This window comes from Triturus cristatus, chromosome 4_2 (genome assembly GCF_964204655.1).
Source record: "Triturus cristatus chromosome 4_2, aTriCri1.1, whole genome shotgun sequence".
Classification (NCBI taxonomy): domain Eukaryota; kingdom Metazoa; phylum Chordata; class Amphibia; order Caudata; family Salamandridae; genus Triturus; species Triturus cristatus.
This window is the reverse complement of record NC_140586.1, coordinates 232,181,371-232,208,620: the sequence shown is the minus strand read 5'-3', so window position 1 is coordinate 232,208,620 and position 27,250 is coordinate 232,181,371. Positions and strand designations below refer to the sequence as shown.

The 27,250-nt window shown below is 44.8% G+C and overlaps 1 protein-coding gene across 1 annotated transcript in view; it reads left to right on the top strand.

Moving 5' to 3' along the window:
* IL2RB (interleukin 2 receptor subunit beta) overlaps positions 1-27,250 on the top strand; it is a 401,650-nt gene that overhangs the window by 129,158 nt on the left and 245,242 nt on the right. The window contains exon 5 of the mRNA XM_085601347.1: positions 15,825-15,927. Coding sequence (XP_085457473.1) covers positions 15,825-15,927 — 103 coding nt within the window. The remainder of the gene's footprint in view (positions 1-15,824; positions 15,928-27,250) is intronic.

Sequence of the window (27,250 nt, the reverse complement as noted above, 5' to 3'; positions counted from 1 at the left end):
TCATTCCGCACACCCAACAGTTGGTGGCGTTCTTAAAAAAAGATGTTTTTGGCACTAACGTGAGCAGGTCCATGAGCCATAGTCACAAAAGGCAATACATAGGCATAGGGTAATTTCCATTTTAACATGTCTTTTGACCTCCAACATCCCTCATCATCTAATTCTCCTTCCTTTTGCCATTCTGCCCTTTCCTGTTCAGTGGCTGACTGCTGCATGTCCTTAATCTCTGTATACATGTTTTCCCATCTTACAGCTTGGGATCGTAGTACATACATCTTACTTGCGAGTGCACTTGCGGTTTCTTGTGCAACTTCGTCAACAAATGTTTTTCCTCGTCCCACTCTGTCTGTAACTATCTTGTGGGCACTACATTTGATAATAGCTATACTCTTCGGCAATGTCAAAGCAGTAAGAAGACTGTTTACCAATTCACCATGTTGTATTTTAGAGCCATGGGAGGTTAGGAATCCCCGTTCCTTCCAGAGCTTGCCAAAATTGTGTTCCACACGAAATGCATACTGACTGTCTGTATAAATATTCACTCTTAATCCTTCACTGAGTTCACAAGCCCTCAAAAGCGCAATGAGTTCAGCTGCTTGGGCAGATTTTTGTGGGATACGGGCTGTCTCTACCACTGTCTGTAAAGTGGTAATGGCATAGGATGCAGAGGTGGTGCCATCAGGTAATCTTAAACAAGAGCCATCCACCTATAGTTCTCCCTCAGGGTCTAACAAAGGTGTATCCTTTAAATCTATTCTTCCCTTAGTCAGTTCTTCTGTTAGGAAAATGCAATCATGCAAATCATGCGCCTGTTCAGCTGGCAAAGGTAGCAAGGTAGCTGGGTTCAATGTTAAACATCTCTTAAGTGTGATGTGAGGTGCCAAAAGTGTAAGTTCGTAGCCTGTAGGTCTAGCGCTAGTCAAATGCTGGGTTTTAGTCTGATTCAGGAGTGCATCTACCGAATGGGGTACCATAACCATAAGCTCGTTGCTCAACACAATCCCCTCAGATTGGCGTTTAGAAATTGCTGTGGCAGCAACCGCTCTGAGACAACCTGGGAGTCCTCTGGCCACTGGGTCTAATACAGCTGAAAAATAAGCACAGGGACGATGCTTCTTACCATATGGTCGTGCCAAAACTGACAATGCACATCCTTCTCTCTCGTGTACATATAGTATGAAAGGTTTTGCATAATCTGGAGTGCCTAACACTGGAGCAGAACAAAGGGATGCACGGAGCTGCTGATATGCTTCCTGACATTCAGATGTCCATGGTAGAGGAGAGGGAGTGTCTTTGGTAACAGGGGACAAAAGAGGTTTGATAATAAGGGAGAAATTTGGAATCCACTGTCTACAGTAGGAAGTAATAACAATAAGTGCCCTGACTTCTTTTTGGGTACTTGGAATAGGAATTTTTTTTAGGGTAGTTTGAATCCTGTCTTTAGTCAGCATGCGACCTTCCTTAGACAAGAGGTGACCTAAATAAGTGACCTCAGATTGACAATATTGTAACATTGTAACTTGTAACTTATTCTTAGAGACCTTATGTCCCATGACAGCAAGATGGTGCAATAGAGAGAGCGTGGCTTCTTTACAATGCTCAACTGTGTCTGCGGCTAGCAAAATGTCATCCACATATTGCACCAGTGTTACTCCTGGTGGTAAAAGACGTTCATCCAACTGTCGCTTAAGTGCTTGACTGTAAATGCTAGGGCTTTCTATATAGCTTTGTGGAGCCCTACAAAATCTGAATGAGCGGCCCCGTAATGAAAATCCAAAAAGATATTGGCTCTCTTGATTTATAGGAATAGAGAAGAAGGCATTCTTAAGGTCAATGACAGAGAATACAGTCGCAGTAGATGGAATTAATGTCAACAAAGTTGTAATATCTGAGACAACAGGATATTGAGGGATAACTATTTTATTGACTTCACTCAAGTCAATCACAAATCTGTAAATCTTATCCCCTGTTCCATTGCCCCGTTTTAGAATGGGGAGAATGGGGCTATTGCATACATTAGAGGAAACTTCCTCAACAACTCCTGTACGTATCATATCATCAATGATAGACATCAATGCGTCTTCACCTTCTTTTGATATTTCATATGGCGGGACCCTTGGTAAGGAAGCATCCTCCCGAACCTGTATATGTACTGGGGAAATATCCATTCTTCCCACATCTGTATCAGTAGTAGCCCAAACACATGAAGGGACAGAATCAAGGTCCGGACATAAAGAAAAATTATATTGTTTAGGTAATGCCTTTTCCCCAAAAATGACACGTACTCCAGATGGGGAACAATGTATAGTAGCATGGAAATATTTCAAAAGATCAAGTCCCATCAGATTATCTGGAGCATGTGGGGGAAGTAAAAAGGGGGCTGTAGTGATAAAATTCTCAACCTGCAAAGGTAGTTTTTGGGACACAGGGCTAGGAGTTGGTGTTCCATCAAACCCTATAGATGTGATCACTTGGCCAGACAAGGGTGTCCCAGGGACCAGTTTCTGAGATATCGCATTACGTGTTTCCCCTGTATCCACAAAAAATTTCCGATCCTGTTTAAGTATGGTGGCTGTTATATATGGCCCTGACTGATCTACAGGTATCTCAACTGGTCCTCCTTGTCCTACGCTGTCCTAGGCAAAATGTGTTCCCACAGTTTTCTCTGATTCCCAATCCTTCATAGAATATTAATTATTTCGCTGATCAAAATAATTTCTTGACCTATTCCTCTCTGGAGCTTGAACCTGCTGTGACTGTTGTCGGGGAGCTGAAGTACCTCGATTACTAGTCACTTCTCCCCTTCCTCTCCCACCAGCAGCTAAAACAGGGCATTCAGAACGCCAATGTCCCTTCTCTTTGCAATAAGCATCATCAAGAAGGCTTTATTTCGATATAAATATATCTTAAAATCATACATGTACAAGATACACATTAAAATATTAAAAGACATCAGTGCATTAAAAGATAACCAAACAATTCAGAACCGCTACTGGTGTCAATAATTTAAGTAAAAACCAAAATATTTAGATAAAAACCAAATTAAACAAGATAGGCAAGCCTAGTTGATCTAATACGCCAAGCCCAACCTAGGAACTTGGCTAACCCACAAGCAAAAAGGGGACGGGGGTCATTTTTTAATATTCGGATGGCCTCTATGTAGAGCCTGGTTCCAAGTTCTCTGCAAAGGGGCTTGAGCCATCTGCTTCGGGGGGCTGCATAAGCCAGACATTCAAACAGTAGATGGGATACAGACTCAAGCCTATTTTCGCAGAAGGGGCAAGAGGAAGTTGTCTGCCTTGGAACCTTCCACCTAGATGTCAGATCACCGACAGGGAGTAAACCTACTCTGAATTGGAAGTACAAAGCCCTATCTTTGCGGTTTGAAATAATGTCCAGGTAGGGTTCACAGAAATACACTTCCTTAATCAGGAGAAAATCCATAGATGTCCTACACAAATTAGCATCACTATTTCTAGTACCAGCTACCCAGGCCCAATAAATCTTTTTCAGCTCTAACTTGGGAGGAGCAGTTCTATTGGTCCAATTTTCGCCGAGGCCGAGGTTGAAGAGAAGATGCTTGACTTCCCTCAACCAAGGAATCTTGACCCAGGCTAATGAACCCAGCACGTCGGTTAGGCCGTCTGCGTAGCTGGATAATTCTGGTGTTCTCCATATTCTTGCCCATAGGAGGAGAGGGCGAAGCTTTGCTTGATCACTCAATGGGCGAATTCCTGTATCCAGAAACAAGGGGAGGTTTGGGGTACTATAGGGAAGCCCCATTAGATCTTTAAGGAATTTATTTTCCGAACGGGAAAGAAGATCTACCTTTTGGACCCCCCAAAGTTCAGCCCCATATAGAGCGGCGCTAACAGCCCTTGCCTTATAAATGTCCAGAACAGCAGCGATAGGTTTTAAGGATGAAGCGCGGTGTTCCTTGAGCAAGGCACCCACCACCCTCTTATGTGTCAACAACATCTTTTGAAGGTGGCAATTCCAGCTCATAGAGTCACAGAGTCGGACACCCAGGTAATCGAACTCTGAGACTCTCTCCAGCGCGACAGAATCTAAGGTCGGTGGTTTAGCCAGTTTTTTAGGGGGATTGAGAACCAGATACTTTGTCTTTGCAGTGTTAATAACCAACCCTCTTGCATCACAGAAGGACTTGAAGTTAGTTAGCAAACTCTGCAAACCTGCCGGGGATTTTGAGATCAGGAGGCTATCATCTGCAAATAGAAGGGTAGGTATTCTTCTGCCAGCCAGGGATGGTGCATCTGCTGGGTGTTGAAGCAGGTGCTCCACCACTCCATTAACGTATAAGGAGAACAAAGTAGGAGCAAGAACACATCCCTGGCGTACCCCTCTATTTACAGGGATGCATGCTGTTTTTTGCCCCTGGCTACCCCACCTGATCTGTGCAAAATTGTCTGCGTGAAGATTTATTAGCAGGTTTAACAGGTAGGGTGGGATACCCAGTTCGTTTAGCACTCTCCAGAGTTGGCTACGGGGAACTAGGTCAAAGGCAGTCCGCAAGTCTATAAAGGCGAGGTATAGACTGCCCTTGGCCAGAAGAACAACCTTCCAATAGAGCATCATTAGTCGAAAGGATTGCTCTATTGTCCCCGTGCCTGCTCTGAACCCTGCCTGGAAATCGGAGAGAATGCCCTTGTCCTCCACCCACTGCAATATCCTGGTTAAAACTACCTTTCCAGCCACCTTTTGTGAGGTATCTAGAAGACTTATTGGACGGTAATTAGCTGGGTCGTTCCGACAGCCTTTCTTAAAAATAGGGACGACCTCAGCACCCTTCCATGAAGTCGGAGAAGTTGCCCCTTTGAAGTTGGAATTTAATAGGGCAGAAATGAGTTTTCCCCAATGTTCTGGGTTGGCGCGTAGCAGGTCTCCGGGAATGCCGTCCAGACCTGCTGCTTTATTGGGGACCAGATTGTTTATTGCCCCCTCCACTTCCTTGGGTGTAAACTGAAGCTCATCCTTAAATTGGGCAGATTCGTAAGGGTGACGGGCACTCAAGCTCGCCCCCGCTTCCTGAGGCATTGAGTAAAGTTTGGTGAAGTGGTCAACCCATGCATTCTCTGGAACATTACACGTAATCATTGAGTCCACAGGTTTCTCCCTGGATCTCAAAAGGTCCCAGAAACCCTTTGCATCCTTCCTTGCGCTTGCGGCTTTGAGATCGCACCAAAACTGGTCTTCCCAATTTGCCTTTGCTTTTGATAGTGCTCTCTTATAGTTGCCCCTGGCTGCACATACTAGGGTTCTATTCTTAGCTTTTACAGCTTTTAATAGTTCCTTTTTGGCCACTCGACAAGAATCTGTGAACCACCCGGGTGGGCCCTTCCGTGAATCTCTCTTAGCCCCCTTACCCGCATTCTTGGCTATGAATAAGTCACCTATAGCCTTGGTGGCTTGTAAAAAAACTGCAGATACCTCTGATGCGCTTATGGAGGGGGAGTCTAGGCGCAATGAGATATTAGACATTACTAGTTGTGCCTCCCGCATCTTGGTCTCATTGCCATTAAACGTCTTCCATTTCAGGCGCCTGCCACAGTTAGAAGGACATACTTCGTGTGATGATTTCCACACGTGAGAAATTGGGATAGGAGGGCTGCCCTTCCACAGGGGAGACAAGGACAAGAGCAAGGGGTTGTGATCACTATCTATAGACGGGCGGACCTCCATATCCACCAAGAAAGACCACAGGCAAAAGTTCAACATAATGTAGTCGATCCTGGACGAATGGCCTATTCTATTGAATGTGTGTGCCCCCTTTTGGTCAGACTTGGATCTGCCATTGGTAGCTCTCAGTCCGTACTCCAGACAGAGCGCATTGAGGTCTATAGCGTTTTGAGACCATCTTTTGATTGGAGCAATGGACAAGGGCGGAATGCCTCTTCTTGCATCATCATCTCTATAACCCAACACGTCCTCAGCTGCAAGAGGTTCGAAAGTGCAATTAAAATCCCCCGCCAATAGGACAAGGGAATTTGAGCCACAGTTTTTAAGTTCCTCGTCAATGCCGGTTGAAGAGAGAATAGATCCTCCACCCCTAGAGCCTCTAACATAGATATTAAGTATTTCAAGTTCCGGCCCTCCACACGGACCTCGAAGTGAGAGTCTCTGTAAGTCCGGGGAGATAGTGGCAATGAATTTAATAGAACACCGCAGGGAAATGCTTACCCAAATTAAGAGCCCACCGGAGGGGCGGCCCTTACCTTCCTTGGGTCGGACAGCTGGAACGAAATAGGTAGTAAAGCCCAGTTTGTACTGTGGTTCCAGGCACCACGTTTCCTGGAACAGGCAAATCCCAAAGGTTTCAATAAATGCATTCCACTCAGGGATGGCTACGTTTCTCGCTAAACCGGCAATATTCCAACTGGCTACCTTCAGAGGCGCAATTGGGTCCTTTCCCTGACTTGGAGCTAATGCGCCTATAGTGAGAATAGAGTTAGTAATGGTGTTTACATCACCAGCAAGTGGAGCCACATCATGAGTAGACGAGAAGCTCTCAGTGTGCAAAACCTTACTAAAATCATGTGTAACCTGAGAGTGTCTGCGCAGGATCGGTGGGGACGGGAAAATACAAGTAGAGGGACTCCCCAACTGGTCTCCTATAGGAAAGTTACCAATGGCTAATTCACCAAATACTTCAATGTGGCACTCATGTCTAGGGCAAGTTGTGTGTCAATAGTCTTGCCAAGGGCAATCCTGTGGCTGGCTGAGATTTATGTTGAATAAGCTGAATTTGGAAGTGTGACCACGGATGGGATGACTGACCCAACTCTCCTTCGTAAGGAGTCCACTTTGTCTCACAAGCGGATTTGGAGGATTAAAATAGCTAAGATCGCGGGTATCGATTGAGCCCACACTGCTTATTGAGCTATTTCCCTTCCTAAAGCCCCTACATATGTAGCTGACAACCTTTGGATCTTCAAAGTTCACTATAATGCAATCCCCTTTGGTGGTTTTTTTCCTACTTCCAATCCCGCCCACTCTGCGTACATGGATTATCCGGCCCTCCCAAGACTCGGGAAAGGGTCTATTCTCTTTGAGCCAGAATAGGGTCTTGTTAAACAAGTCAGTGTAGGGCTCATTCTTGCCCGGGCTGAGGACCGGTACGCCAGTCAGCACAACCACATAGGGCTGGCAATCAGGAGGCAGATTTATAGTGGGGACCCGCATTGAGGAAGGGGCCTCATCAGGCTCCGCTGTATTTGTCTTTGCAGTTCCAGTTGAACTAACAGTTGGAGTCTCATTTATACTACGAGCTACTGGCGGGGTAGACATGCTAAGTGTGTTTTCGTCGCCCGAGCCAACCGGGACTAACGGGCGTGTTGTCTTGTTTCCTGAGGTATGGCTTGAAACCTTGGGAATCTTAGGTTTAGCCACATGCTTGTGGGAGGCATGAACCGGGTGTCTTGCAGTATCATCCACTAACACAGTAGGGTACAGGTTACAGTTGGGTGTTTCCAACCCAGCGAGTGTCCTGTCAGTGGAGGTTACTGAACTAGATAGAGCTATTGACAACGAGTTGCCGTCATGCCCCCCCCCCCCCCAAGTCCTTCTTCCCTCGTCTTTAACTGCATTTTTATGAAAGATTTTAGGGAAAAGAAATTGTCTAGAGTTGTCTGTTCCAACTTATCCACACGCTCAGTTAGCCCTTTAATTCTGTCTAGTACTGGAAGGAGTAAGGATTTTATTATATCCTCCATTTTTTTGGTGGGGAGAGACTCTAGGGGGAAAGTCGCTGCACTACCCGCACTATCCGCAGCAGAATTTTTAGACAGAAAAGCAGCAAACCCCTCGCCATTATTTTCTTCTTGAAGCGATCTAAGTGCTCCTTCCACTGCTTTATTGAGATCGCCCCTCCTAACACCTATCCGTCTCTTATTCTTACAGTTCTTTGGCTATCTGCTTATCCGGGGTGTAGCAGATCTTGCACTCTTAGTAGTGACCGGATAGGTTTCAGCCTGAGCCCCGGTGTCCGCCATAGGAGGCAAAGTTAGAGAAATGGTGGAGTCTACCAAATGTGGGGAGGAGGAAATAGTGCATAATTTAGTTACTGCTGGGATAGAAGCCACTTGATTTTGGGTGTTGAGTGTCGTGGCCGTCAGGCTTTCAAGGCCCTCGATGTTGGCCCTCAAGGCCGCAACTCGAGGGTGATCTAAGGAGTGGGGGGCGTTGGGCAACAAGGTTTGATCCGGGGAGGATATTTGGGCTAGCTGGCCAATCGATGAGCGCCTATCAGTAAACGGGCTTTGGGATAGCCGGCGTTCAGCCATACTGATTTCCTTGTCAATGACGTTGGCCACACGCGTAATAAATTGGTCCATGGTGCCCACCATGCCCCCCTCATTCCCCCTCAGACTTTTCCCAGAGCGAGTAGGCATAACTATTACTGGACAGGGCTATACCTAGATTCACAAGAAGGCCCTGGAACAAATTCAAGAGTCCGAAGGATGGCACAGAATAACCCGCACTCTATCGTGCTAACATTCGGAGATAGTAGCCCTAGAGATTAGTCCGCTACTAATTATCCCAGTCCACAACCTCTTTAATCAGCAGGAAATCACAAGGAACAGCAACAGTACCTGTATGAAGCCGGCTATTCGGGATACCAACGATTTAGAGTATGAGCCCAGCCCGGCCTCTTCCGGCCCCGGACGGCCACAGACGGCCCGCCCTCTGCCCGGGCTCAGCCCGGCGCCGCCCGCGCGCGTCCCGCGACGCGGGGGGAGCCTGGATTGAAGTAGCGCCTCCGGGCGCGCTTTCCGCCGGATGTGGGCGGGTCGAAGATTGCCTGCTGGGGGCTGAAGTCCACCTCTGCAGCGGCCTCGGAATAACAAGAGGCGGCGAGGGAGACTACCGGCGGCAATACCAACAGGTAAGCGTTGCTCTGCCCCAAACCAGGAGCCAGATGGAAATTGCTGCGTGGCGTGGCGCTGTGTGCCGAATTAGGCTGTGGTGCGATCCCCCCGCTCCACCGGGGGAGCCTGGATTGAAGTAGCGCCTCCGGGCGCGCTTTCCGCCGGATGTGGGCGGGTCGAAGATTGCCTGCTGGGGGCTGAAGTCCACCTCTGCAGCGGCCTCGGAATAACAAGAGGCGGCGAGGGAGACTACCGGCGGCAATACCAACAGGTAAGCGTTGCTCTGCCCCAAACCAGGAGCCAGATGGAAATTGCTGCGTGGCGTGGCGCTGTGTGCCGAATTAGGCTGTGGTGCGATCCCCCAATAAGCACATTGATCCAGTCCCAGTGGAGTTTGTCTACGCGGTGGCCCTACTGGAGGCATTTGTCTATAATTCGGACCATAATTTTGGCCACGGCCTCGAGCTTGGGGTCCATAGGCCTGAACCATCATCACCTTAGTTTTCAATTCTTTTAACTTTCCTTCTTTTCGTTCTTGTTCAGTGTTAACCTGATTCTGATAATACTGAGCCATATCTAATATAGTTTTTGGAGTCACTGAAGCCCATGTGCTTTCAGAGTTCTTTAAGCGAACTGATGTCTCAGGAAGCAAATTTCCCACAAATCTATCTACAAATAAATGTGCACCTGTAGGTGTAGCTGTATCTTGTCCACTAAAATCATGGAACACTTCCTCAAAACGAGTAAAGAAATCAGGGACAGCCTCTCCCTGTTTTTGTTTACAAGCAGTAAGGAGTGCCCAATCTATTTTTCTGGCTGGCACTATCGTTTTTATGTAAGTAAGTATGTTACCAGGTAGATCCAGTATAAGTTGACTAGGTTTCTGACCAGGTTTCCTATCCCTATCAGCTGCTAAGATGGCAGTCCAATCTCCTCACAAATCAACAGCATGATCCTGTTTCCGGGTAATTCGCCACATATCAGGTGGAAGGATCATACCAAAAAAACATATCAATATCTGCTAAGGTCATGATACAAGAATCAATGGCTGTACATCTTCATAAAATCCCCTAGGATATTTCCATATATCAGGTAAAGAGGCTTTTAAAGTGAGTACATCCGTCCTTTTCCAGGGCGTATATATCCAATTGTACAAAAAATGGGCTCTAGCATTAGCACTATTTGGGTCATCGTCTGCATTCCCTCTTCCAGGAATGAACTGTGGCGCAGCTTCCCTCATATGTCTTATTCGGGGAGAGGAAGAGAGCTCATTACGGTATCCAATTATCGTTGCTATGGCTGTGTTAATTCCTTTTACAGGGAAGGCCCCTATCTGACACTGTCTAATAATTGCTCTAACATCATCTGGGCCATTTCGCCCTGTAGTCATCTCCCATTGAACCATAAGTTGATGAGAAATCTTACTTCTAAGGCAAAGAAGCTCACTCTCAGAGAAATTCTGAATCTGATCTATCATTTCTTCTACTTCCATTTCTAGATCACTTAACCAATTTAATACCATCAACCTTACTGCATCCTGACGAAACTGAGGTACAGTAGATCGAAGAACTCGAGGGGCTCAGAACAGATGCAGAAAGTACAGAATCATTAGACATTTGAAGTGCAGTGGCCTGAGGTGGAGGCACAGAGGGTGGGGGTGCAGTGGCCTGGGTTGGAGGGGGTAAAGAATGTACCGATACTGGTTGGAAAATAGGGAGCTGGACAACCGCGGGCAAAGGAGGGGGAGCCGGGGGTACAAGGGGAGCAATATTTAGGGGTCCAGGAGGAAGAGGTGTTAAGGGTACATATGGGGGCGGGGTCGTTCTATTAACAATCCATCAATATCTGAGTCCACATCTTCTTGGTGGACCTCTACTGCTACTGTTGGTCTAACTATATATTCTTTAGATATTAATAATCTATGCTCTCTAGCTAAACATTCCTTTTTCTCCTGAACTTCCTTATCCTTCAATTCCTTATACTTCTGATACTCTGTCTTCCTTTCCTGTTTCCTTTGTACCTTCTCTGCTTTGCGCTGTTGGTCCTTCACTTCTTTCCTCCACATACGCAAACTGTCAAACATAGCTGGCCTAACTTTCTTTAAAAACAATTGATTCTATAAATACTCGAGTTTGTGAGGGTCCATAGTTCCCTCTAATGGCCATCTCAGCTGGGGATCCCCTTTTGTGTATTTGTTCCACAATGTATTATACATGATGGGACAAATACCATATTTGATGTACATCTCAAAATTTGATGTACCTTCTGGTGGCGCCGGCTGACTTGCTTCCAAAATGCTCTGCTTATCGCAGCAGCAACAACAAAACTTCCAAAGGGTGCTAAACACAGGCATGTTACATAAGATTTAAAAAACTTATAAACAGAGAGCAATAAAACATATTCTCACATTACCTGTAAGAAAAAATGTTAGTCAAAACAAATAGCAAGTCTCAAAACAAAACTTAGATCTCAAAATACTAAACAGAACCTAACTTTCCAAATTTAAAACAGAGTCCGAACGGACTACCAAATTCCAAACAGATTACCAATCAAATACCAAGTCAAGACGAATACCAAGTCAAGCAAAGATCAAACAGATCCAAACCAAATGAACAAATGAACCGGTTCAATACAGATTGACCTCATGCGTAGTCTTCGCCTCCCACCTGTCGATCCTCCCTGATCCAAAGAAAATCACCAACCGAAGGCCTCATTCAAGGCTAGCAGCCGTCAGAAAGATCAGAGTTGGAGAGCGGAAAAATCACCTTGGACCACGAGCAACACTAATCTCATCAGGTGGGGCGCTTCCTCAGCGAAGTTCGTCTTACCGACCTGATTTCCTGCCCTGGTCTGACTGCAAGCGCTTGATGGGGCCCCACATTTGGGCGTCAATTTGTGGAGCAGATTAATAAATAACCTGCTGGTGCAGGGATCACCACTTCGCCACGGGTTCTTATCAAGTAAGGAGGAATCGACAGAAGAGCAAAGTCAAACAATGGATAGTTTATTCAATCATTCTTGAATGGGTTTCCATCCGACAAGTACGATCAAGATACCCAAGGATAGAACACACTGAACAATGGTTACATGGGTTTATATAGGGAAAATCACAGACTAGGAACGACCAGAGGTAAATAGAGCTTTGGGAAGAACACACAAATGAGACCATCGGTAAGAATCAACAACCTTGGTGCCTTGTGGAACTGTCGCGTCTTGAAGCTGCATAACAAGATAGGCTTATCTGAACAAACTTTGTCTAAGGCTTTATCATAGTTTAAAATACACACAAAACCCACAGTGTAGACATCAGCTGTTCTTTTGTGCTGACTTTGCATGTTTACGCAGCCTACAATGTCTCAACTTAGATTTGTGACCTAATGTTTATGCAAGTGTGGTGTCAAGGATAGAGTCAGGCTGAAAACAGGTCAAAGGTGAGCATGAATGAAGCACAGCTAAATTAGAAAATGAGAGATTCAGATTTTAAGGTTTCACATGGGCATGGGTGATTTCTACCATGGCCTAAATTTCCTTTCTTTGTGACAAGGGGAATGGGTGCCTGAGGGCACTATATCTCCTTACTGATATTCCCCATATTCCAAAGTGTTGGCAAAGGCTAAAACTGATGTTGCAATTTCCACTGAAGTCCATGTTGTTAGCGTAAGTTCTGGTAGCTGGGGGTTGTTTGCAAAAAATTCCACCGATTGTAAATCTGGCAAAACTATGTCTTTCAGCTCTGGAATCTTTGCTAGTAACCTCAGAATGTTTCCTCTGTTGAGGATGTCACACATACTTTTTGAGGAATATTCCGGTTCTAATATTAGTTGGTTACAGCAGATCCCTTGATACGAACTAGTGTTCGTATTGATAAGAGATTTAGAGGAGGTGGCTTCGAGGTGTACTGTTATCGACTATGATGGCATTGTCTGAGGTTTTGCTGAAGATGATTGGTGCTCTGCATGACACTGTTTGGTCTGAGTGGTTGACATTCTTTTTAACCACTTGGTAAGTTGTAGCGCGATTCTCCAGTCTTGACCGGTAATGCTGGCAATCATAATTTGTGGCGCCTTGTGATCTGCCGGCTCGAGGTTTGTATATCCTCTTGTTTGGCATGGTACTTGGCAGACGTCATCCTGCGAGGAAAGGGTCTTAATTGAATTAGGCCCTGTTCATGTGAGGTGGCCTGATTTAAATTCTGTGCACATTTACGGAGTGCTGGTTGTGAGGCTGCTGGGCTGCTGATGGAGTGCGCTTCTTTTTTCTCTATTTTACGGCTATGGTTGTTACTTTTCAAAGATTGGTGGCATTGCCTCTGACCCTTAGTATTTTTTATTTTGTTCTTCCAGCGGTGGCGATATGACTGTTATTTCAGAATCCATAGTTGGCATCACATCAGTTTGAGGATCTAGAGCATTACTTGTGTGGCACCACTGTGCTGTGAAATAGACCAAACCAGTTTGTGGTGGTGCACTAATATCACCGCCATTTTGGTTTTGAAAATCAACACCATATATTACCCTTTGGATGTGCCCTGTAATCATTTTCATCAACATGCCAAAAGCTTCTGATTGATTACAGTGGGTTCCCTCTCAACACTGCGTTGGGTCCTGCTGGTGTTCAATACCAGTAGTAAAAAAAAAAAAAGAATTGGCATAGTAAACGTATCCAGCTTGCTTGTCATAAAGAAGACAAAGGACGGCTCCATTTTCCCGGGTATTTGCAATTGTGAATCAAAAATGAGCTGTAACCTCTTTACCTGTGACATAATGTAAACATCTGCTATATGCTGTGGCTCTAGGGTTATGGAACTCGTTAACGTTGCTATCAGACAACTACAGCTGTTTGTTTGTATCCACGCGCTGGATACGGACTTTAAAATGTATCCCAGCTTCAATCATGAGCCCAAAAACATATGCCAACAGAAAAAAGTCAAGAATGCCAGGCAAGTAGGCTCTTATCTGGCTTACCTCAACACTTCTGGCAGGAGCTTGCCCAACCTGTACTAGCAGATGGATTGGGCAAGAATTGATAGGCCCGATACACTGTCTTAAAACATGACAGCCTGTTCTTTTTATTGGTATGTTGTTATGCTGACCAGCTTGGGACGGAGGACCAGCTGAGCGGAATCAGCTGCAAGCCTCTTGCTTCCCAGGGAAGCCATGAGTGCGACGTCCATGCGCCAGTATGGAGCTCAGAGGGTGGAAGTGCTCTCTTCCATAGCGTGATCTCTGTTTGTCACGTGCATGCTGCGCCATTTTCACTCACCATTAAGTTAAAACAAACATGATCAGACAGAACAAACAGTCCTCGGCTTTACCAGAAGACAGATGTTTGTCCAGTGTGATCTATGCTAATTTTTTCCTGAAACGTTTTTTGTAACTTTATGCCGTTGCAAGCAGATGTTCCTTCCCTCTGACAACTGCGTCGTTTGTTACTCAGCAATGGGTGCAGAGGCCGAGATTGATTCCTCTTCTCCCGCCAGAAGCATGAAAGATGCACACTCTCAGGCCCCAGTGTGTGTGGGTGCCAAGCAGCCTCTTCACTGCCTCTGCCCCAAAGAGATGCAGTACTGCCCAAGAGGTAGGTGCAGGAAGATATGGGTAGATGATTGCAACACTAGTGCTGACTGGAGGAGCTTTATCCGCTAAATGAGCCACACTGTATGTTCACATCGCTCTTTGCTACTTTTGATCATAGTAAAGTCCAAGAGCTAAAAAGTACCCTTAACAATGTTCTCTATGCAACATGAAGTTAACCTACTTCAAATTAATCGCCCACCACAAACACCGAGGTTCATTGACGCTCGCTGAAACTTAGTTGCGCGCCTTTTTTTACCGGCCTGGCCTGTATTTTTAAGACCATGCCAGTACAAAATGTACAGTTAACAGTGACAAGCTTGTATTATTCCCTCGCGAAATATAAATCTAGAAAGACAAACGCGAGGAAATACCTTTTAAAGTGTGAGAGCTGTCTAAATTAATTCTCAGTGATTATTCAAGTAAACGGTATGATTGTCATGTCACAAAAAAAGTGAGAATTTTACAAATGTTTTTATTTTCACTTTCATTATACTTGCCCCATCCAAAGTAGCAGAGCGTGAACAAATGATCGGTATTTTTTCTGAGAAAGGTGACAACCACATTTTCGAGGTTTAGTTTCAGTACATATGAATAAAAATTAGAACGAACTCCTCACCTCAGAAACCACGAATCCATTCAGCAGGTGTAACGCCCTCTCAGGGGCCGCTTAGTTGCGAATAAACACTCTGGGGGAGGCGGTATGACGACAGCACGCATGCGCTCCGCGTACTTGACCCTTTGCCTCAGTGCTGGCTTCGTCTAGCTGGCTCCAGTTTGAATGCGCGGTGCGCGCGGCCTTTTAAAAGATCTATACGAGTGTGGATGTCTTTTGGCGTACCGTTATCTATTTTTTTTACTTCAGTGCGTTCTTCGGGTGTTCCTTCCTCTTTCCTTAAAGTTTTTGGGGGCTCTTCTGCTTCCAGCCATTCATTTATTCTGTGTTCCCGTTTTGCCTTCTCTTCCTTCGCCTCAGCTTCCCATACTTTTTCTTATTGTTTTTTTACTTTATCATCTCTTTCATCTCCCCATTCGCGCCCTGCTCTCTGTTTTCCCTCTCCTCCATCCCCCGACTTCTTTGCTATCCTTCCCTCATGTTCTTCTACACTTTCCTTTAATTTTTTTTAAATCCTTTAGTCTCTTTTTTTGCCTTTCCCATCTCACCCTTTCACGCTTCATGTTCTTCCAGTCCCCCCCGTTTCCTCCTTGCCGCTTTCTTTTCCCGCTCTTTCCCTCTTTTTGTTTCCTTCACTTCTGTTAAATACTCCCCCTTCTCTTATTTAATTTCTTCTTTCCATTTCCTCCTTCACTTTCTTTCTTTCTTTCCAGCTCTTGCCCTGATTCTTTGTTTCTTTCTTTCATGCAGAGCGCAGTTGCCACAGTGAGGTCTCGGATCCTTCTTCTCCTGAAATGCCACCACAAGAACCAGACATACCTTAAAAAGGACACTTTCCGACCATATGATAACTGTGAGTAAAAGGGCAGGAACAACTCAAGGGGTTGGGGCCAGGGTGTGCAGAGGTAGAAGAGGACAGGAAGGGAATCGGATAGAGAGAGATAAAGTGTCGGGAGGATAAAGGGAAAGGGACGATTGTACAAAACATCCTTGCTTAAGTATGGCAGAGATATGAGCGCTCTCTCCTAGAGAAACTATTAATGAACAGGAAAACTGGTGTTTAAAAAAAACAACTTTTGGCAGGATAGACTAGTCTAAAAATAATAGCAATAACTTCTTTTACATTATGCGTGCAATCATCAAATGACAGCAGTGAGCGTTAAACTCTTGCCAGCCTACGCATGTATTACGTTGAAACATAAGTCAACAGTGTGTACCATCCCTTCCTTCACTGTCTCTGATTTCACCCCACTTCTGCATGTGATGGATTAACAGCACTAATACTTTGGTTAACTTTAGCACATGCACTCTGAATTGACATCAGCTCATTGAAGAACAAATGTAACCACATTAGACGAAGAATTTAAAACAGCTGTTTACCGTGTGATTTGTATACTCCCAAAAATAAATTGACAATTCTAAAACTCATAATGATTTAGAATGGTTCAGCACTATATAAATTGAACACCCAGAGAATTTAAAACAGGTTTGTAGTTTATGAACTGGAGATCAGAATTTTACTCGGCTCTTGCTTACAACAGTCATCTACTGCATGGATGTTCCTCAGCTCTGCAATGTCGTACATTTTAGTTTACTCATATCCCGGCGTCTCTCTGAATGTACTGTCACTTTGCCTTTGATCGGCATACTAACAAGATATCTCATGGAAAGACGTGAACTGGACTATTACACCTCAGCCTGGTTATTTCTGTGCTTGGAAGTCATCATCAGTGTCCTCCTTTCCCTTTTTCTCTCATCTTTGTGGAGTCTTCATTCTGAAGGATGTCTTCTGAACGGCCACGGACATCTCTTTTCCCTTGCTAGTTGGTTTCATTTGACCCACCCCAGGTTTGGAATCTTCCCCAAAGACAATGAAATCTTCTTCTCTCTGCTGTCTTTTAGCAGCACCTACACTCCTTCAAACGTTTCTTCTGTCTTCACTCTCTTCTGCAACTTTTTGCTTGCTCTTGCTTTTTCAGTGTGGATAGCATTGGTAAGCCTCACGTAGGTGTCTTCTAACTGTGGGCATTACTTGGTCTCCTTTTCTCTTGGTTGACTGACTCTTCCCTTGAAATCCTCCAGTATTATTAGAGCTGCTGCTACAGTAAGATGCTACCAGGAAGCCACCTTGGGCACAATTAGGAAGTAAGGGTGCCAGATTGCACCGTGATACAGACATCAAGTATAGGTCATTGCCAGAAGAGACAAGTGGTTGGTTTTGAGAATGATCACACTCTTCCCCCTTTGATTTGTGACATTTTCTGTTAACGATGGAGCAGTGACAGGGTCACCCAGTGTGCAGACAGTATTGGTATTAGCCTCTAAGATAGTTGAGAACCTCTTCGAGGAGTGTTTTAAACCCAACTTCTAATAAACGTGGCAGGTCGCCAGCTTGTTTTTTTCACAGGTTTTTTTATGTTGCTACTAGTTTCTTCTCTTCTGCCCCATCAAAGCCTTCCTCGCCAAGAGTCCATCGCTATACTCTGCAGACACATATGTCAGTGCATTCCGTGTCATAAATCGGTGTGTGAGGGCCAGAGTCACAAAACCTGTATTCACAGAGAATTAGGGTGTGAAAAATTCTTCAAACTTCAATCCCACACATGACCACAAGTAGTTCACTGGTACAGAGCCCTGTAAAGCTAATAGTAACAGCCTCATAGCACCCTAGCCATTTAACAAGAGGCGCACAGGGTTGCTTGGAATATTATTTTTGCAATCTGGCAATATCATATTTTGAATCTTACTGGACTTTGTCCTCAGCTATAGCTTTCTGCAGGGACCATCGGTATCTCTTCGACCACCCTTTGCCCTGTAGCCTGCGTTGTCCCTCAGCTTCTCCTGAAGCTCACAGTAGGTTTGTCAGTTGTCCATTGTCTCCCTTGTGCCACGCTTTCATCTGACTTCACTGCCCTTCCACTTCACTGTCTTAAAATGTGCATATAATCCCTCAAAAACAGTTACCATAAATAAAAATCCGTCTCGCATGCGCTCATATAATGTCTGAAAAACTGATAGGCCTAATAATAAGCTAGGACTCGCCCCAGAAGGCAGACACGCTGAATACCCACAGACATGCATTATAGCAGCAAGAGAAATGACTGAATTAAGACAAATCCAGATTGGCTAATACACCTCATGCACTCGTCAACAAATCCGCAGCATTCATCCTGGATCTTGTATTCATCACTTGAACATAGCTAAGCAGTTAGCCACAGACCTTCTGGATAACCCATAACTTGAAGAGATCAAGATAAATACACAGGAGGTGGTGCAGCAGTAATCAACAGTACCTTTCTCGCATGCAAAAAATCTAAACATGCACTTTGTTCATTTGAATCCATTGACATGTTCTGTGATTTCCCCCACCATAGACAATTCTCGTTCACTAACCTAAAACCTGCCAAGTAAGAATGAAAACGTCCTTGACAAACGAACATAAGTCACAGAATATGTGACTGAACAGCAAACATTATCTAACAAAGATGTCTACCTAGGAGAGCCCAGATTATTCCTTGGGAATCCAAACTATGCAGCCTTCCACACCAAAATGTTCTAGAAGCCCACTGTATGAAACATACACCACTGCAGAATCAGGGTTAAAACTCTGTTTGAAACACATCTCTTGATGAATTATTTACACCTCTCCCTCAGCTAGCTTCCAACTAGGTGGGATGTCAACTCCTCCTTTTCTCATCACAATAAAGTTGTTATAAATTAATTGACGAAATAACGAACCAGAAACTGAAAAAGCCACCCAAATCTTTCAAACAAATCGTTTCTATTGATTTACTTATGACAAGAAAGGATCCGTGCAAAATAGAAATGTAATCGATATCTGCTACAACTAAACAGTCCCTTTGGCACTTCAGTCATGACATCAAATACTGAAAAGCTCTGTATCCTAAACAAACCCAACTTTAATCAATACCACATTTTTTTTTTAAATAGTCAAAAAGAATCTGAAACCTTGTTCCAGAACCTACCAAGGACAAACCAATTCCAAATGAGAAGAAATCCTAGAATTCTTCCATCAAAAAATAGCAAGAAATGTATATATATAGAATAATTAAACCTAAAATGAAAAACCACAGCACAAACAGAGAGCACAATCTGTTCAATATCATCAGCAATTTAAAACCAACTACCTGCAAGCTTCAATCAAGAAGAAACTTTATTTCTATAACAAGATATGGAAGACTATTCCCCAGAAAATATCAGCGGCAGACAGATCCTAATGTATATTCTCTCAGACCATACACAATCACTGTGAGGCCTATTCAAAAGAAAATGTACACTTGTATATTTACTCACATGTGTATTTACTACTACACCTAGGTCTAACAAAACACACTTTTTTGCTATTCACTATTTCAGAGTGTATATTTGCACCTACTCGTATGCTTGTATGTCCCCACCCCTTCAAATCAAGGGGTGAAGCCCTCTACAACAGGATTTATCAGTGTAATGTTTCTTTCTACTAGTACCTTTGCACACATAGGTGGAGATCTCGTCCACTGTGGCAGAGATCCCAGTATGGCAAAGTACTCAAAACGTTTATTATTCTTTTTTTCTTCCAAAGTGTTTTATTGATTTTAGGGGATACAGAAGGAAAGGGGGCGGGAAAAGGGCAGGGCATTAGGCAGTCAGAGTGAGAAAGATGCTTGTTGAACATGAGTACATTCAAGAATAAAACCAAATATAGTCATACAGTTACGAATCTAAACACATTTGTAATTTCAGGTATGTTAATTGAAGTTAATCTGGGGGGGGGGGCGGTAGGGGATTAGGAGGGGGGAGGAGAGGGAGAGGGATATCATAAGGGGCCCCAGAGAGAGAGGGGGATAGTAGAAGAGAGGAAGAGAGAGATGCCTGGGTTGTGGAACTATTGACAATGTGGTGGTAGATATTGTTGCTAAATCCCTAAAAGCAAGAGGAGGGTTGGGTTAGCCCCAACATTAAGGGTAAGAATATTGAGGTCTCAAGGAGGTTTTATTTTTGTATGGATAGGTCTACTCTATTCCATAGTTTTCGAGATGTTTGGCTAGTGTAAACATTGTTAGCAAGAGTGTTATCCTCGCTTTTCTAGTAGCAGACCCACGCCCACCATGTGTGATATGAGAGGTTTTGGAAAGATTTCTATTCGCATAGGATATTTTTTATTCCTATCGTTAATTGAAAGTCCATAAGGCACTTGTCTGATTGTTTTAGTTTCAAAGTGGTAGAATGGGGCGAGGGACGTAAGGTAACTATGGAAATTTAAGGCAATGTCTAAGTTAAGGTTTGCATTTACAGTTTTCTGAATCTCGTTACTGAAATGGTGGAGCTTACCGCAATTGAATAGCATATGAGTAAGGGTACCTGGGGAGTTTTGGCAGTTCTAGCAAATGTCTGATTCAAGAAGCCTCACTGTGGAGAGTTTTTCGGAAGTCCAATTTGCTCTATGTAGTATCCAGTACTTACATTGTGAGTGAGCTGGTGTTCTGCTCGATTTTCCCGGCCTTCTTGTGAGGAAAAGATGATTGAATGTGACTTCAGTCTCTTACCATTCAAGTCTAAGGGTTAGAGTAGTGAATGGAGCCTATTTACTAGGCACTTCGACATGATTCTGTGTTCTTCCCCATAGATCAGGGCTTGCACACATAGCCTAGGGGATAGATTTGTTAGTATTAGGGATAACCTGTCCTGTAGTGAGGGTATTTCATGGAGCCGTGCTGAATTCAGGCCTGGTAGGCCTCAAACGGGAGAGACTCCATCTTTCTTTCTGCTCCGGCAGCTTGGGATGCTTCTAGGTCAAATGTAATGTTTTAGTTATGAGGTGTTATTCGCTTGGAGAGAACCGGTTCAGGCCGGCCCTTATCGAAGGATTGTATTTTTCTTCATGCCGAAGACACTACATCAGGCCGGCCGGCTGGGAACGTGTCCTTGGTACGGGGAGGTACAAGAATTTGGTGGGCGGCAGGTTACGGGCCGGAATTTTCCATGAGGAAACGCACCTCTATATTAGTGAAAGTCTGAGGCAGTTACATGGTCAGTCCGTAGGCGGCATCTAGCCGTTAGCAATAAAGCTACTACTTATTCCAGGGAAGACAGACGCCATCTTGAAGGCGGAGAAAAACCGAGAGACAGATACTCTCCTAGCAGAATAGCCAGAGAGGAGAGAGTAGCCGACAAGGAAGAGGTCCCAGTGACTCGGAGAAGGGTGAAGGGAACAGCGCATAGTGGTGCAGACGTGTATCCGTGACTGCGGAGGTGTGACTTCCAGGCGAGCCGAGGCACAGACGAGACGGGAACCTAGATGACCACTGAGTGCAGGCTACACACTACTAAGGTGATGTCGACCCTTTCTTATTAGAGTGTACAACTTAATCTTTCACTTTTCTTTGCAGGTTATGTGTTATATTGTAATGTTATGTGATTGCGTATGTAACGAGTAATAAAGTACCCAGTTTGTAGTGAACCAACATGTGCTACGTGTTCTTGTATGAGAGGGTAGCCTATTTTTCTAGTCAGCTGCGGCTACATGAACAGATGTTAACCCTGATCAGGTAAGTGGTAACTGAATAAGGGAGAGAGGAGCCCCTCGAACCGGAGAACAGACTATGCTCGAACTGGCAGTCCTTGTGTGATCTGATGCATAGTGAGACTGATTCCCTTTTTGTATGTTATGGTGATCATAGGATGAACTATCGTATGAACTGTCGTCTGGGTAGAGAGGTCTGGATCCGTATGGGATCGCGAGGCCGCCGATTGTGCTAAGACTGCCGTCTGGGTAGAGAGGTCTGGATTCGTATGGGATCGCGAGGCCGCCACTTGTGCTAAGACTGCCGTCTGGGTAGAGAGGTCTGGATTCGTATGGGATCGCGAGGCCGCCACTTGTGCTAAGACTGCCGTCTGGGTAGAGAGGTCTGGATTCGTATGGGATCGCGAGGCCGCCACTTGTGCTGAGACTGTCGTATGGGCAGAGAGGTCTGGATTCGTATGGGATCGCAAGGCCGCCATTTGTGCTGAGACTGTCGTATGGGCAGAGAGGTCTGGATTCGTATGGGATCGCGAGGCCGCCACTTGTGCTGAGACTGTCGTATGGGCAGAGAGGTCTGGATCCGTATGGGATCACGAGGCCGCCGATTATAAGAGGTCTTGGTATGTATGAGTAGGAATTCCCTGTCCTTAGGTGGTAGATATATGTGGTTACCTATTGTAAATAGGCCCTAGGGAGGGGGAGAGGATAACGTTCTGGCTGGGTTAGTGAGGCTCTGATGAGCGGGTTCTATCTGATCCGAAAACCAAAGCAGAACATTTGGCGTCACGAACCGTTTACGAAACCTGTGTGCGTTGTGGTTGTATCGTGTTTGCTTTTGGCGCGTGCGTGGTTTCGTTTGTATATTATTTGTATATAATTGTGTGTATAGTTTTTTTTCTCTTTCTCTTTTTCTTCTCTTTCTTTTCCGAGATGTTTTCTAGAAAGTCGAAATCTACTTTTAAGTTGCCCGTTGATATTCCCGGCTGGGATTCAACGCCTTATGAAGCCTTAGCCCGTGAGTGGGCTGATTCTACTGGTTTGAGTGAGAATTGGAATTCTTTTTTGGACCTGGCGGAGCCGGCTAATGTGATTACTTGTTTACAGAAGGCGCCGGTATCTAAGGGTGATGAGCTTCCCGTTTTGGGGCGTAGAGGTTGGATTGTTCTGTCTGCGTACAGGATTCTGCATGAGAGGTTGTTGAAATTACAGAAATTGCATAAGGATGTGGAAGCGAACTTTGTTGAGATTCAGAATGCTCATACTTTGTTGCGGTGTCAAAATACGTTGCTTGCTGACAAACTTGAGACTTACCAAACTATTGCCGAGAGGGCGGCTGTGCGAATTGCTCGTTATAAATACAAGAATCGGCGTGGTCGGGTTTCGACGCGAAAGGTGCGTCTGGTCGTGGCGAAAGCCGGACTGGATTGGAATCCTGATGAATGGGATGGTAATATCTGGAACTCGAGTGATTCTCGTTCCTCGGGTGAGGAGTCTGCCAAGCGCGAGTCCTCTCGCTCAGGCCGTGATTGTAAGTCTGCTTCTTGCGCCTCTGATGGTGCACCCCGTGATTGCGCTCGTCCTTTGAGTAGGGTCGATGCTTCTTACACTGATTGTTCCTCTACGTGTACTGATCGAGCTCCTTGTGATGCTCGTCCCGCGGTCTCGGTGCATCCAGTTTTTCGGCGGAAGTTGCAGCAGGCTCCCGGTGTTCCGAATGGTATTGCTTTAGACTCTTTGGAGGATTTTACTCAACAAGAAATTAGTGATATTTTGCAGCGATTTCGGCAGCGAGCTGGTGAGACCTTACTCACATGGATGGTGCGCCTTTATGAACTGGGCGCTGCTGGCATTATGTTGGATGCTGGCGATTGTTTGAAATTTTGTTCCTTGAGTACGGATTCTACTGTACAGGATCATTTTCGTAATTTTAATGGTGGTGGTCAAATTACTTTGCTTCAATTGGCGACTGAGGGTTGTAATCAAAAATATCCTACTGAGTCTGACTGGCCTGTGAATGACAAACCGTGGTATACTTTGCGCGATGCTGCACAACGTCTCAAAGAGGAGGTGATGAAAACGGCAATTTTTCTGAATACTGCTGACAGGTTGCTTGATGGTTTGTTGACATCTTCTGTGCGGAATCGTATTATTCGTTCTTCCCCTGTTGCTTATAAGCAGGTCATGATGACTTTATTGATTAATCAGACTGGTAACATGTTATCTATGGTGCTGGAATCGGTACGCCAACTCGGTGAGTTGGGTGAGTGGTTTAAACCTGAACGGCAGTCCCGGCCTGACACTCGTACTCCTGGTGACAATAAACTTACTAGACGTGATATATTTTTTGGTCTTGTGGCCGATGGTGTGCGGAAGGAGGACATTGACGGTGAGACTACTCCTCGTTTGTGGGAAATGTTTCGCAAACGTGGCTTGGATCGGAAGGAGGGTGCCCGGCGTGTTCGGACGACTGAATGTGATCGTGGTTTTTCTGACGGTAGCGGTGATGACGACCGCCGTGGGCGCTCTGATCGTCGTGATGATCGACGTTATGTACGTGATTTGTCCCCCCGTCGTGAGAGAGACAGAGAGAGAGAGGGGGAAAGAGAAAGGGGGAGAGATGATTATGTTAACAGCAGACGTAGGGATGATAGGGATCAATCCCCTGAGTTGAGAAGGAGAGAGGATCGACACAGATTGGCCGATCGAAACCCGCAGTACAATGCAGAGGACAGGAATCCATTTCGTAATAGAGATGGATATGAACAGGAGGTATCGATACCTGAGAAACGTGAGAGTCTTTATCCTGATTTATCCTGGCACACAGAACACAGTAAAAATGACTAGGAAATAGGTCAAGCTCCAGTACACAGGTGGGCTCATAGAGATAATAGACCCTATGTAGATATTGATATTTATTGGAGACATCGTAATGTCCAAAGGGCCCGAGCATTGGTAGATACAGGAGCGGAGGCCACTCTTATTCATGGAAAATCAAAGAAGTTTAAAGGTCAGCCTTTTACAATTACCGGATTAGGTGGAAAGGAAACTCCCGCAGTTCAAACTTTACTTGAAATGAGAATAGGTAGAATTCCTAGAAAAGAATACTCTGTATTAGTGGTGCCACTCTTAGAATTCATAATTGGAATTGATATTTTGAAAGGAATGACTTTGCACTTAGATGATGGATGTTACCAATTTGGAACTAAACATTATATATCGTCCAGGCCTGTACGGGTTGGTCGTTTAAGAATGCCTCCCATAAAAGTTCCCCAGGCGACAAAAGTGGTTTGTCAGAAGCAGTATCGTATTCCAGGTGGTCATGAAGAGATTAGTACCACTATTCAGGAGTTGGTGGATGCAGGAGTTATAACCCCAGTTACTTCTGCTTGGAGTAATCCTGTTTGGCCTGTACGTAAGAGTGATAATTCTTGGCGCATGACTGTTGATTATCGAGAATTGAATAGACACACACCCTCTTTGACTGTTGCAGTACCGGATGTTATTACCCTAATTGAAAGAATCCAAAAACATCCAGGTACATGGTATGCATCCATTGATATTGCTAATGCTTTCTTTTCGATTCCGATTGCCCCTGAGTGTCAGGAACAATTCAGTTTTACGTGGAACGGGCGTCAGATGACGTTTAGAAGTCTTCCCCAGGGCTATGTGCATAGTCCTACGATCTGTCACCGGCTGGTGGCAGAGCATTTGGCTGAGGTACCGGTTCATCCGCAAATTCAGATATGTCACTATATTGATGATATTTTGATCCAAGGCGAAACACAAGAGGAAGTTCAGACCCAATTGGACAGAGTCATTGAGTGCCTGCGTGAGAAAGGTTGGGAAATCAACCCGGATAAATTACAAGGTCCGTCCCAGGCTGTGAAATTTTTGGGTATTAATTGGCATGAGGGGCACCGAGAAGTGATCCCTCAGGTTAAACAGGAAATTCTTGATTTTGCAGTTCCGAGGAATAGGAAAGAAGCCCAAAGCTTCATTGGATTGTTTGGTTTTTGGCGCCAGCATATTCCTCATTTGAGTCAAATATTGGCCCCTTTGTACCGTGTCACTCGTAAAAAGAATGCATTTGAATGGGATAAACCACAGCAAGATGCGTTCAGTCTGGCAAAAGAAGCAATTCAGCATGCTCTGGATTTATGGCCTGTATGTGATGGTGATGTGGATTTGAATGTGTCTGTACAAGGCCTTTATGCGAATTGGAGTTTGTGGCAGAAACAAGGCAAGAGTAGAGTACCGTTAGGTTTCTGGACCAAAAAGTTACCTGATGCTGGTGAGCGTTATACACCTTTTGAGAAACAGTTACTTGCATGTTATTGGGCTCTGGTGGATACCGAGCAATTGACTTTGGGACATGATATAGTTCTGCGACCTGAAATTCCTATCATGCAGTGGGTTATGAGTTCGCCGAAAACTCACCGAATTGGACACGCTCAAGAGGCGAGTGTGATTAAATGGAAATGGTATATACAAGACAGGGCACGTGTGGGACAAAAAGGAGTTGCATCTTTGCATGAGCAGGTGGCGCCATCGACTGAGACTGAGAGTGAATGTTCCGTACCTTTAGTACAGGAGTCTCCTGTTAAGTGGGGTAGACCTTTTGATGATTTGTCCGCGGAGGACAGAAACCATGTCTGGTTTACGGATGGTTCAGCATGGTTCAGCAAGGTTCATAGGGACGAAACGGCATTGGAAGGCGGTGTCCTATAATCCGATCACACAAAAATTGCTGAGTACAACTGGTGAGGGTAAGAGCAGTCAATTTGCTGAACTCTATGCTGTTTATCAAGTTCTGAAACAAGAATTACCTGGCACATGTCATATTTTCACCGATTCTTGGTCTACTGCCAATGGACTGGCAGTTTGGTTACCGACTTGGCATTCCCATAGTTGGAAATTGCATTCAAAAGAACTGTGGGGAAAAGAATTATGGCAGGAGATTTGGGAAATGCTCCCACAGAGTACTGTTACAGTCTTCCATATGGATGCTCATACCCCGATAGACTCTCTTGACAAATTCTTTCATAACATTGCAGATGAGAAATCTAAAATTGCTGAGGCAGTGGTGGACAGGCAAGATTCTGATATTGCGGGATTGGCGAAATGGGCCCACCAGAAAGCAGGACACTTTGGAGAGAAAGCCACTAGCAGGTGGGCTGCTGATCGAGGAATTTATATTCCCCTAGATTTAATCAAAAATGTTATTCTACATTGTCCCATTTGTCAGCATATCAGGCAGAGCAAAGTGCCCCAAATTGTTAAAGGTCATTTACATCGCGGGAAATTGCCCGCTCAAATTTGGCAGATTGATTACATCGGTCCACTTCCTATGAGTAGGAATTGTCAATATGTTTGCACTATTGCCCTTCCCTGTAAGCAAGCTACCCAATTGAATACTATTAAAACATTGGAATTGATTATGATGTATTATGGTGTGCCATTCCAAATTCAATCTGATAATGCATCCCATTTTCGTGGAAGATTGGTACAGGAATTCTGTGTGGAAAACAATATTGAATGGGTGTTTCATATACCATATTATCCACAGGCCTCGGGCCTTGTGGAGAGGTTGAATGGCCTGCTGAAAGATCAGTTACGTAAATTAACAGATGACAAGTATAAGAATTGGCGAGAC